The sequence below is a fragment of the Sinohyriopsis cumingii genome, chromosome 10 (assembly GCF_028554795.1).
Source record: "Sinohyriopsis cumingii isolate HCF-2022 chromosome 10, ASM2855479v2, whole genome shotgun sequence".
NCBI classification, from domain to species: domain Eukaryota; kingdom Metazoa; phylum Mollusca; class Bivalvia; order Unionida; family Unionidae; genus Sinohyriopsis; species Sinohyriopsis cumingii.
In genome coordinates this window covers 71,421,539-71,434,719 of record NC_142970.1, presented here as the reverse complement: position 1 = coordinate 71,434,719, position 13,181 = coordinate 71,421,539, and the positions used below count along the sequence as shown (strand labels likewise).

At 34.7% G+C, this 13,181-nt stretch overlaps 1 protein-coding gene across 1 annotated transcript in view; it reads right to left on the bottom strand.

The window, feature by feature from the left end:
• Positions 1-4,538: 4,538 nt before the first annotated feature.
• LOC149790372 (uncharacterized) overlaps positions 4,539-13,181 on the bottom strand; it is a 273,840-nt gene continuing 265,197 nt past the window's right edge. Inside the window, exon 55 of the mRNA XM_089973208.1 lies at positions 4,539-11,991. Coding sequence (XP_089829334.1) covers positions 11,717-11,991 — 275 coding nt within the window. The 3' untranslated portion in view covers positions 4,539-11,716. The remainder of the gene's footprint in view (positions 11,992-13,181) is intronic.

Genomic DNA, 13,181 nt, shown 5'->3' with positions numbered 1-13,181 from the left:
TAGCAATATTTTTGTCACTGATGAGTGCCTGTGGAACCTCCTCTCTCTGATAGCCAGTTATTGCATACAAAGGTATCAGGTGCCGCCCTGTTTTCAGCGTGAACTGTGGCAAACGTGACCGTGTCCAATGTGCACGCCCACGCTGACGCCAGAGGGCGAACCAGCACTCTCCACATTTTTAATGTTGCTACAACCCCTAACAGAGGGATAGCGACATCGATATATCTCTCCAGAATTGCAAGTCTTCTCCACAAGGATCCACACGTACTCCATATATATCGAGCAGAAACCGAAACATGACAAGAACTCTGCAATACTGTTCTGCAAAGTGGATATGGGTGACTTCCCAACCCCAGAGATCTTCAGGCACCAGCCAGATTAAAAAAGGTCTCCATGACCTGATAACATTGGTTTCTAATCAATGGAGGCCATGCGTGACTACTCCGGTCTGGATCGCGATGCTATGGTTCAGCATGAACTGTAGATGCTTGGGTCTGTAAAAGGGGATCCTTCCAGCAATTAGTTTCTGGAGAACGAAGATAGAGTGGGGCGCAACATTTGCTAGCCCAGATGTGCAGCTCAGCGGAATCAATCGCATCGAGGTATCGTTGTACTCTGGAAACGGATTGAGGCTGCGGAGCTGTGCACAAATTCTTTGGCGCCTAGCACATGATTGGCACGTTATTTAGCCAGGCCAGGTGCTCCTCCTCGATACAAATCGGTACTGCCAGGATCGTTGTGTTGTAGTGCCGGTTCGACGTCTGTGGTAGCTTCTGAAAGCAGTACAGCACTTCCACCAGCGCGGGTAATAATGGTTTCCACTGGTTAGGCCACCGCAGAAATTAACTTCCGGGAGTCCTTCAAACGAAATATTTTGAAGGATGTTTGCATGTGATCTATCCCAGTTCGTAGCACGTTGTCATAAGCCTGTAGTTCTGAATGAATGCTTTGCGCCTCAGCCCGCTGTCGTGCAACACGATATAGTTGCTCAGTCCTGTCCCGGTCGGCCTTGTCCCGCATTCTTTGTGGACATCAGGGACACTGTCCGGTGTTATAGCGACCTTTTTGATCTGGAAGAGTATTAGACTTCGGTTTGTAATCTGTACCTTTCGATTCCACCTCCACGGAACAAAGCTTGAGTCTGCTAGATAGCGTGGTGCAGTTGGATTGTGGGATTCTAGATCCCTATCGGGATGTCTTGCTTGCGTGGCTTTGCTTTGGGCGAAGTATGTGGCATGCGGCGAAAACTTCGCTGGCCTTGAAATATGTAGAGATTGCCAGAGCTTCCCGTTGTTCTTGGAATCGTCTGTATCCTGAAGATAAAACAAGACTGAATTTTTCTTTCAAAAGATCCACTTCTGTCAGGTTGATGCCCTATCACCTACTTTCATTGTCATCTATGGACTGTGTAGTTAATGCAGTCATTGTCAATGACACCCAGTGCATAGGATTCTATATTAAAAATTGCCCAAATAGTCGGTACAGTTCTAATTACTAATATGAATTTGTTATATTAATTGGGACTGCCCCTTGATTTTGCTATATTAATTGGGACTGCCCCCGAATTTGTATTTTAAAATATTCCCATTGAATGATAGTAAATTTTGCTTGCCAGAACCTTTAGCTCATCCCATTCAGCTTGGCATTGCTTTAAAGTGCATTTAATAATAATCTCAGGATCTAAGCCTTGACTATACTATCTGGGATAAATTTCAAATATGTAGCAAAATTGGCGAAAATAAGAAGTGGGTGTATAAGGTTCAATAGTCATGTGAAATTACTGCTTTTTGCACATTTTCACTTTGAGATGATTCAAATGCTAAATGCTAATCAAAGTTCATTTTTAAAATTGGTAAATTGGCTTATATTGATTCACTACAGTTGTTGTACAACATAAAAAGCCAACCTCAAAAATACATTGTATAAAAACTCTACGATATTTTCCATATCAGAATGTCCTTGTATTATGGCTGTATGATGAAATATTGGATAAAATGTTTTAATTTTTTTATAAAATTAGTTATGGGTCTGGATATACCCACTGCATCATTACTAATTGCTTTAGAATGCATTACACAAATTTAATTTTGTACATGTCTTTCACTGATGATGTTCAAATTGTAGGCAAAAATTCTGCAGAAAAACAATGTAATTTCTGGTATTTATCATCATCAAAGTACAACCAATATTGACTGCATAACATAAAATTTCTTTTCTATTTCTATTTTTGTTTTTGAGGGAAAATTTACCGAAAGGTCGATGTTTAACTTTGATTAGTTATACACTGTCTTGAAACATACCATGGGTGGAGGGAATGGCTGATAGCAAAACAAGGTGAAGTTGACTTCACCTTTGGGTCTGGTTTAAGTGAAATGACCCTAAGGCAACTATTTGGCATAAATCAACCCCATGCATGGGCACTGCCAGTATTCTGATCATCTAGCAAATGCATTACCGAACAGCTGACAAGTGAGCAGAGAGATCCTACATTAGTGATAGACACGTGTTCTTTCCTTTATATTTTTTTTTGACTAGATGTTTTGATAGCCGACAATACAAGCTGGTAATGATCAACACACATTATGAATTTTAATTTACTAACATAAAGCCTGAGATTCATTTGCTAACATATGTTTCGAGTCACGTGGTCTAGTGTGAGACCCGAATGACTCTTTCCACTACTTACCAGACCAAATTGTGTTTATTTATGATGTTCTATTTCATGCTTTTCTGCATTATAAAGGGGTATACAAGTAGTTTTTAACAGTGTTCTGTATTGTAGTTGGTTGAATTGTGTCTGTTTGACAAATATACTGTATAGATTTTTTTCCATTAAAACAGAACTTTAATTTGATACGAAACTAATGGTGCTTATATCATCACTGGGCACCTTTACTCCAGTAGCACCCATAAATAAGAAATAAAATCATTAAAATGCAGCCTAAATTTATATTATGCTAGCTGAATAAGCAGATACATTGTTCATATTTGAAAAAGCTATTTTATGCCAAGAACTCAAGAACTACTGTTGTTGCTATTTAAGAAGTAAACTTCTCTAATAGACATGAAAATAATTTTGTTTACACTTTACACAAACCCTTATAATATTAATTATTTAATCTGCAATAAAGGGACATCTGAAAATAAAATGCCAGAACAATTAAGAGCGATGAGGGATAGGAGGTTAGACCCCAAAAATCAGGGTTAAAAATTTCCCAAATACTCATTTGACAGTAAGAAAATAGTCCCAATTGTATGGATGGGGTTACTAAATACTTGCTTGGCAATCAGAAAGTCCCACTTATAGGGATGGCATAGTAATAGCGTTACCAAATACTCTTTTGACAATAAGAAAATAGTCCCAATTATAGGGATGTGGTAACTAAATACTCATTTGAAAAAAAGAAAATAGTCCCAATTCTAGGGATGGGATTACCAAATAATCCCAATTCTAGGGATGGGGTTACGAAATAGTCCCAATTTTAGGGATGGGGTTACCAAATTTGTATTGTTGTGATTAGTTTTTAGCAAGGTTTGAGACTAGAATTTACTGCAAAGACGCTGGTTAAGGCCAAGGTTAATAATAACAACACTGATTATCAAGAATGATTAGGTATAAATTAAAGATTTATAACAATGCATTTTCATTACCGTGACATATATCAGATGAGGAAAAAAAACTATTTTTTTTTCAAGTAAAATGTTTTATGATAATACCCGTTATGAGCGGTAGTAGTAACTGAAGAATTCGCACTTTGACACTAATCCCAGGTTCAAGAGGAGATCACTCTAATGTCCATCTATGTGGGTAGATAAGTTTAAGTCTTTTAGCTAAAATGTGTTAATGTGGAAGTGCGGAATTTGCGAGGTAGTAGTAGTTCTATGGAATTATGATTCGGTAACGTATTTGAAGAAGAGAAGCTTCATTGTCTCTTACACTCACTATGATCACATATGGTGGCCGTATTGGCAAGAAGTATTACAGAAAGAGGTCTGTTTAAAAAGGAACCTGCTTATTTATTGCAAGAACTATAAGCAAGCCAGAGATTTGTTAATAGAAGCATTAAGACCTTTTAAGAACTTGTTTTGAAATTTTAACCCCTTAAAAATAAAAAGCTGGATGCCTTGATTTACATTGAAAAATCTTGTAGATATCTGTCAGTAAAGTTTTACAAACATCCCTAATATCTAGAAGATGATATTGTAAACACTGACATATACATACTACAGTGCCAGGTAAGAGGGTTGTTGGACTGAGTTTTCTGGTGGTGTTACCTACTGGATTCTGGTAATTTGTCTGACATCACTCTCCATTTGTAAATGTCTAGTTTGCTATTTTGGTTCAAGCAAAAATACAAATTTGTTTGTCCTACCAAATGCTGTAGGTTTGGGGTTGGGGAAGTATTTAATTTATTTTCCCGGCCAAATAAGAAATAAGACTGGGATTGAAGAAAACAGACATGCTTCATTTTAGAAGCAAGAAACAGATGAAAACAACTGGATGTATAAAGTTGAACCTACATAAACATAAGCCAATATTCTAGGAAATTTTTATTCAAACTACAACACAGTTAAAAGGTTAAAACAAATCAACAAGAAAGTATCACAAAAATATATAAAAAATAGAATTTTCTTATCTTGTTCAAATAGTAGACATCTCATATCACACAGATTCAAAAGAAATGGCAAGTTCCAGGGCTAGAAATCTTCACTTGTCTGCTTGTATTTATGAGTGCTATGTGATTGGCCAAGTTGAAAACTCCACTTGTCTTCCTGTATCTTGGAGTGTTATTTGAAATTGGCCACGTTGAGACCTGTCTGTCTGTATTTTGGAGTGTTATGTGAAATTGGCCACGTTGAGACTTGTCTGTCTGTATTTTGGAGTGTTATGTGAAATTGGCCAAGTCACTTTGACAAGATGCTTATCTTAATCAGATTCAGTATTTTTGTTTCAGTATAGACAGAGTAAAACTGAAACAGGACAAGTCAAGTTCCAAGTTAATTGCCCTGGATTACACAGAGACAAAGCAACTGTAATTCAAGCCCTGAATTTGGTTGGTCTGTATAGAAACGTTCTCAAGATTAAATACTGCTGAGGCAAGTCGAGTATAGTGTTTTTTGCTCATGGACACACATGGGTGGCTAATCCAAGTTGATCCGATGGTGGAACCTGCATCTTTCTGATCAGGAGTCCAACACCTTAACCACTGAGCCACTCATAAAATAATTAACCATAACCAAACCAGTAGTAGATAATAATACTGGAAAACTGTCAAAACAGAATTTATTTATACATTAATTTATTGGGACAGAAAATATAATCAAGAATTCTGCAGAAAGCTATGTCTCACCTGCTATGCCATGGCCTAATCCAAAAACCATGCAAAGTCACTAGGGAAAGAAAAGAATGCCAATGTGACCTACTTTTGTCTGTGATAGGTAGTACCCTTCAGGATGAAAATACAAATCAAGTTTCATAACTAATGTCACCAGAGTCAGAGAAACTGAGATTAATAATCAATGGAGTATGAATAGGTTATTGTGACCTAATTTTGCTTTAATAAACAGTACAATGGAAGATAAATAAACACATCAAATTTCATGACTGTATATAAAACAATGATAGAAACTGTGTCAAATGTAGCAAGAGAAACCAAGCAACGGCACAGTACATGCCCATCACATGTTTATCAGTCCTCTCTACAAGTGCTAGTAGGGTTTGTGGGATTACTAATCAACAGGTTTAAATTATCTTGACTTTTGATCAAGGTAGGTGGTTTTGAACTGGACTTGTGTAGAAAATTTTTTTTTATTAGGCTTAGTATGACTGTGACCTCTGACCTTTTGACACCATAATCTAAAGGTTTCTTTTATAATCCAAGTGACAGCTATCTACAAAGTCGGGTCATGGAATTTATTATAAAACAAAATTTATTCTGCAAAGCCCATTATTCTTTGAATTTTAGTGACCTTGACCTTTATTCTTTTGAATCTGAAATCAAATGATCTCTTCCATACTTTAAGCACAAGCATGCTAAACATTGGTTATGGTATTAGTGGTCTAGAACTAAAGTTACTATGCAAAAAATAATTTCTTCCTTCCTTCAGTTGACCCATTCTTACCCAATCAATAAGTCATCCACAAACTTTAGTGAAGACATATTGTTGATAACTGAAATTTTTGTGCCATTTCTCTTATTTTTGAGTAACCAAAAAATCCAGTAAAACAGTTGAGTATTAAAAATATATAAACAATACTGTTTCCCTGGTCGCAATCAATAAAAATCCTACAAACATGTTGTACTACAAACAGTCAAAATGAAACAAATGACACAATTGCATCATAAAATAAAAGTAAAAAATACAATGATCAAACCATTGTTTCCAGATATATTACTGGGTATAGGCAAGTGAGAAAAATAATAGAATTTTGTTTCTAAGCTATGTATGCCCCACTGATTATCAAAACAAGTATAAATTCAAGATAATGAAAATATTAAATTTGCTTAAAAAAAATAAACATCTAATTAGATCATCTATGTATGGATACAAACATGAAAATTAAATTTCATTTGTCTGCCTCAATTGGTTTTTGTTGAAACATTCTATCAAGGTTCTTGTCAGAATTGTTGATGTCAAAAAAGTGAACAGATCTGTACAAAAATTAAAACTTGATGTAATGGCCTCAGCATTAATTCATGTCATCTACACATGAATTCAAATACACCTCAAATTTTATAAAAAAAATCTGGCTAAGAAGATTTTGTAAAATAAAAGACTTAGTCCAAACAAAATTAACAAATATTTAAAAACACCTTAAAAACTGCTGATGTGGCCTGAAAATGTAATTGAATCATTGACATATGTATACAAATATATTTACCAAATTTAATTCATCTCCCTCATGTTGCTTTTGCCAATTCCAGCTAACAAGGTTTTTGTCAACTACAATTCTTTATCCAAAAAGCTCAAACCTGTGTAAAAACATACATTTTCTTCAATGGCCTGAACTCTAAGCATGTCATTGATATGTAAATAAACCTCAATGTCACTGATATGTAGATAAGCCTCAATGTCATTGATATGTAAATAAACCTCAAATGTCATTGATATGTAAATAAACCTCATTGTCATTGATATGTAAATAAATCTCAGTGTCATTGATAGGTAAATAAACCTCAAATGTCACTGATATGTAAATAAACCTCAATGTCATTGATATGTAAATAAACCTCAATGTCATTGAAATGTAAATAAACCTCAGTGAAACTGATATGTAAATAAATCTCAATGTCATTGATATGTAAATAAATCTCAAATGTCATTGATATGTAAATAAACCTCAATGTCATTGATATGTAAATAAACCTCAATGTCATTGATATGTAAATAAACCTCAATGAAATTTGTTTCATCAACCTCATGTGGCTTTTATGCAAGTGTGCAAACAAGGCTTTTCAAAAGTACAAGCCCAGCATGTTTTTAAATATGTAAAAATTATAAAACCGCAGATTTTAATGATTGTCAGTTTGTGTGAAAGGACTTTGGGGTCTATTTTTTTTTGTGCAATCAAATGTGAATGTTGGTGCTATCAGTCTATTTCAGTAACATATATTGTACCCAAAATTTGGATTGTCTCTTAATTTCAGTTTGCAATCACCACTCGTCAATGCCTGATTTCTTCATTTTCAGACACCATTGTAATGAGAGTTAAAATCACTACTGGTACTTAAACAATTTTAGTACTATATGTAATCGAGAGTTTTTCTTAACACATTAACCCCTAGTGATGACATAACGGGGCAGGAGGTAGTAGCCTACTGCCGAGCTCTGTAGCATCATGATCATGCATGACACACTAAAGTGGATGGTATTATAGAAAGGTAGACAGATGTAGCTCTACAATGATACCAAATAATCTGGAATATCTAGTTGCACTACAAAATTCAGATACAAAACCTCATTTTTTGGACCCGACTTTTTTTTAACCCAAAATTCGCCCATGGTTGGAATCTGATTTTGTGTCCGGATAATGGCTCTCTTTAGCAAAAAAAAAAAAAAAAAAAAAATCCAACTTCTACCCTTCTGCTCATGCGTGAGTCAAATAGCCAATGAAAAAACGATGTTTCTAACACAACTAGGCAGTATGTTATTGAAAGATGACCGGGAATTTGGTGTTTTTGAGTCCATTCAGAAATGGCTTTCAAAATGTGTTTCCTACTCGATTTTCAGGCGAAAATGACAAAAAGCTCCAGGGGTTAATGTGTTAAAAATTTGTACTGTATATTGTTGTGTGTAACAGGAATACCTTACTGTGTGGGTGACAGAGCATAGTGAATAGCAACATGAAATGTAAGTTCAGTCACTAACAATCTGCATGGTTCACATGGAAAACTAATAATGAAAAGCTAATACTTGAAACCTACCTTTTTGTTGTTTGGGGTTCATTTTAGGCATTCTTGATGGTGCCTTCTTTTTGACTACATAAATGTATACTAGAATGTTAACAGTCTTAACACATTTTAAAATCTGTTCATCCTTATGGGAAGAGAGGGAGGAAGGGAAAAGGGAGAGAGAGAAGAAAAGAATAAAAAATTACATACGCCTAAATATGGAACTACAGGTATGAATAACATGCAAGGGCAGATATACTTCTAAATGGGAAAAGAAAGTAGTTCCCAAAGTGATATCACCACTATGTCAATAAAAGTGGTATTGCCACTTTGGTGATATTATTATTTTTCTACCACTGGCATATTTCAATATCTCATTATGAAACATATAAAAACATTAACTATATACAATTGTAAAGCTGACATATGAAGTAAGTGTTGTTAGCGACAGGCATATCATAGAGGAAGTTGTGTTGGGAAACCAAAGTTAAGAAAATGGGCAATTTAGGGACATAACTCCTCTAAACACTGACATGGAATTCTTTAGACCAAACTCATTCAAGGTGTCATAAGTATAAAGGTGTCATAAGTATAAAGGTGGCATAAGTATAAAGGTGCATGGTATAAAGGTGCACAGTATAAAGGTACACAGTATAAAGGTGCATAATCAATTTGGTTGAAATTCAGCATTAGTAAAGTGACACTGCAGGAATTGAAGTCAGGAGGAGAGGCAATCATAACTCTTCTAAATGGTACTGTGGAATGCTCAAAATTAAACTCGTGGAGGGTCTGGTCAATATAAGCTGCAATCCAAATTTTGTTGAAATCCAATAATCTTTGATAAATTTGATAAAGGAATACTGCAGAAAGCAAAGTCATCAGAAAAGATAATCTGGACCACAATTTCTGTAAATTATCTCATTGAATGTATAAATTGAACAAATCTCAACAATACAAAGCTACAGAACCAAATCTGGTTAAAATCAAACAAAATTATGTTATGCAGCATGAACCAAAGTCATGTGTTCAAATAATCAGGGGGCATAACTGCTGTAAATGATGTTGCAGAATGCTGCTTAACTCATTTAAGATCTCATCCAAATCATGATAAATTTGACTGAAATCCACCAAATCATGATAAATTTGACTGAAATCCACCAAATCTTGACTGAAATCCACCAAATCATGATAAATTTGACTGAAATCCACCAAATCATGACAAATTTGACTGAAATCTACCAAATCATGATAAATTTGACTGAAATCCACCAAATCATGACAAATTTGACTGAAATCCACCAAATCATGATAAATTTGAGTGAAATCAACCAAATCATGACAAATTTGACTGAAATTCACTAAATCATAACAAATTTGACTGAAATCCACCAAATCATGATAAATTTGACTGATATCCACCAAATCATGGTAAATTTGACTGAAATCCACCAAATCATGATAAATTTTACTGAAGTCCACTAAATCATGACAAATTTGACTGAAATCCACCAAATCATGACAAATTTGACTGAAATCCACCAAATCATGATAAATTTGACTCGAGTCCAACAAGTCTTGATACGGTTATGCTTGAACCAGTCAGGAGGTCAGACAATCAGGGGGCATAACTTCTGAACACTGAAAAACAAACTTTATGAAGGTATCATCCTAATAATGGCCTCAAGCAAATTGAGTTAAAATCCAACAAACCTTCATATGGCTTTTCTATACCAAATTCAGTTAAAATACAACACTTTCATAACACTTTTCTATACCAAATTTGGTTAAAATCCAACAAACCTTGAAAAAGCTTTGCTGTCATAACCAAAGTCCCAAGGATATGTTACTAGGGGCCATGTCCTCTGTAAATGATGGCAACGATGGCTGGAAACTGAATTCTTCCAAGGTCTCATCCATACAGAACATCATATCAAACTTACATAAAATCAGTTCTCAGTGAAATAATCAACAATTTAAACCAAATTGTTGATCATCTGGCAAAATACATCACTGCTGTGTACAACATTGAAAATATGGCAGAAATTGCTGACACTTGATGTTAAATCATAACTGGTGTTTTGTCAAATTTGTTCAAAATCAGTTTTTAAAAAATTAATCAACTTCACTATAGCAATAAAATTGTGACCTCTATTTATATCAATTTGGTCTTCTTTCTGATTGTAATTAGCCAAGAATCAGTTGTAACTCAGGTCCTACAACTTCTTAATTCAAGTGTCAAAGGTTTCCATACCTGCCATGGCCAGAATGAATCAGCTGACTGGGTTTGTCCATGGGAAGGGCTCTTGGCTTCTTTTCTTACTGGCATGATATAGCCAATGATGTCTTAAAAGTACAATTAAAACTACTAACCAAAAAAATAGATAGTCCATGTTTAATGTAAAATTGTAACACGTTTTATGGGTAATTAAACTATTTACCAATTAGGCTTTAAAAAAATAAAATTTTTTTTAGCTGTCCAGCTGAAGAAAGCAAGAGTTACGACTTCCAGATCTGATAATTACTCATTTTTAATTCATCTCAATTCATTGTTAATCAATTTTTTGCTGCTCAAAATTTGTATTAAATCAATTAACTCCACTTATATGCATAGCCTCGGGACCAGACCCAAGCTATGCATATAAACGAAATATGCATTTAAGTGGAATTCATGTATATTTACAATGAAAAACGGGACCATACTTTCGCTATGCACTTAAACGATTTCTGCAATTAAGCAATATGCATTTAAGTGGAGCCAACTGTAAACGGTGACACTGTAATGATGCAAAGAACCTGGTATATCAATTTTATGAACAAGAATGTAAAAGGTATGTAAATTGATGGTTGAATAAAATACTGAAACTGAAAGTGTTTGATATGTGCTATTCTTTAAACGTATAAACACTTCCAAGTTGAAGAATGCTGTAAAACACTTCCAAGTTGAAGAATATAAACATAACTTTTTGAACTATTTTGCAGTAACATTGATATGAGATACACAAAAATGATAGAAATTAATTTAAAAATAATTACATTCTAAAAATTCCCATAATTTATTTAATTTTATTCTAACCAAAACTGAGTGATGGTATTTGTAATCAGAATGTTCAAAAGTTAATTATAATTTAATTGATTACAAAATCTGACTGTAAGAATGATATCCAACCTGTGTTATGTGAACCACCTCCTCACTTCATGTGAGTCAAAACCAACATCTAACTACTTATTTAAACAATCTGGTTATAGTATCAAACACTGGTTAGAAAAGACTAAGACAGTACAAAAGCAATCATAATAAAACAAAGTCATAATAACAGATTCTTTTAAACATTCAGATATTTTGATGCTGTGGAATACAGGCCAGCACTGTCCACTGCACGGACAATTCCATACATAAGAGTGGCTGTGATTTCATTATCAGCATAGGTGAAGGTGTGCTGCTGTTCAGTTGTGGTGATCCACTGTCCAATTTCTGTGCAGTCAAAACCAGCAGACACCTCATAGTAGAGTGAATTATTCGAGCTGAAAAGGTCAGGCCAGGTCAGTGTAATACTTCTAGCATTTTTGTCCCACTGGATGTTGACATCTTTACCTGCAGCTGAAATCACAAAACAAGAGTTCCAAGAGGGTCTGAGATTGCTAACTTGTCTGATATATACCAGATAAAGAGCAATTGGCCACTAAATCTGGGTCAGAAAGATGCTTTCAAATGATATAACTTCCAATGCTGATTATTGCATATCTTGTGAAATTTCTACTTTTTGTAACTTATCCATTTTCATGGCAAATCAACATCATGTTTCTAACATTAAAAGTCCTTATTGTGTGTGTGTGTTTGTGATTTTTAATGCTGCTTTAACAATTTTCCAGTCATACTGCTTTGATGTCTGCATCGTGGCAGTTTATACAGATGCCTAGCACTGGGGCATCATGCCACAACCTGTAGCATCATATCTCACCCAGTCACATTATCCTGACACCAGGCCAACCAGTCCTAACACTAACCTCTTAATGCTGAGTGCAAAGCCAGGCAGCTGCTAGTACCATTTTTATAAGTCTCTGGTATGACTCAACCAGGGTTCAAACCTGCAACCTGCTGCATCCAGGCAGAGATTCTAACCATTTAGGCCACCAAGTTGTTGTGAAAGTCCTTAATGACAAGATGCTTTCTGTCAAAGTAAATCACATTCTCACAGTTAGCAGATTTTTGAGATAAAGTTCTTGAAATGTTTTTGTTTCTAAAAATGGCAGCCATATTTGGTGGCAGATCACTAAAATTTGCACGTATCAGAAAATCACTCAAGTGAGGACATTTTCTGTTTAATTTGGTAATGGTGGCATCATTTGATAAGCGATTAGCATTTTTGCAGGGTCTACACCAGAACTGAAAAAGTACGGGGGGGGGGATTCCTGTTTCAATTTAAAAAAAGAGAAATGTTTTCTGTGTAGGAAGAATTTAATGAATAAAAGAACACAGATGATGAACATATTATTTCATGATTTTCATGCATTCATTTGATTTATCTGTGATTTGTTTAGCAATTAGTGTGAATCTCACAATACAAAGTGCTTTAATATACCTTGGTTTGTAATTAACCTGATTCAAATATACCCAAATTTGTATTTATCCTTATTAGAATATACCCTGATTTGTAATTACCTTGATTCAAATATACCCAGTTTGTATATATCCTTATTTGAATATGCTCTGGTTTGTAATTACCCTGATTCCAATATACCCCAATTTGCATATATCCTTTTTTGAATATACCCTGATTTGTAATTACC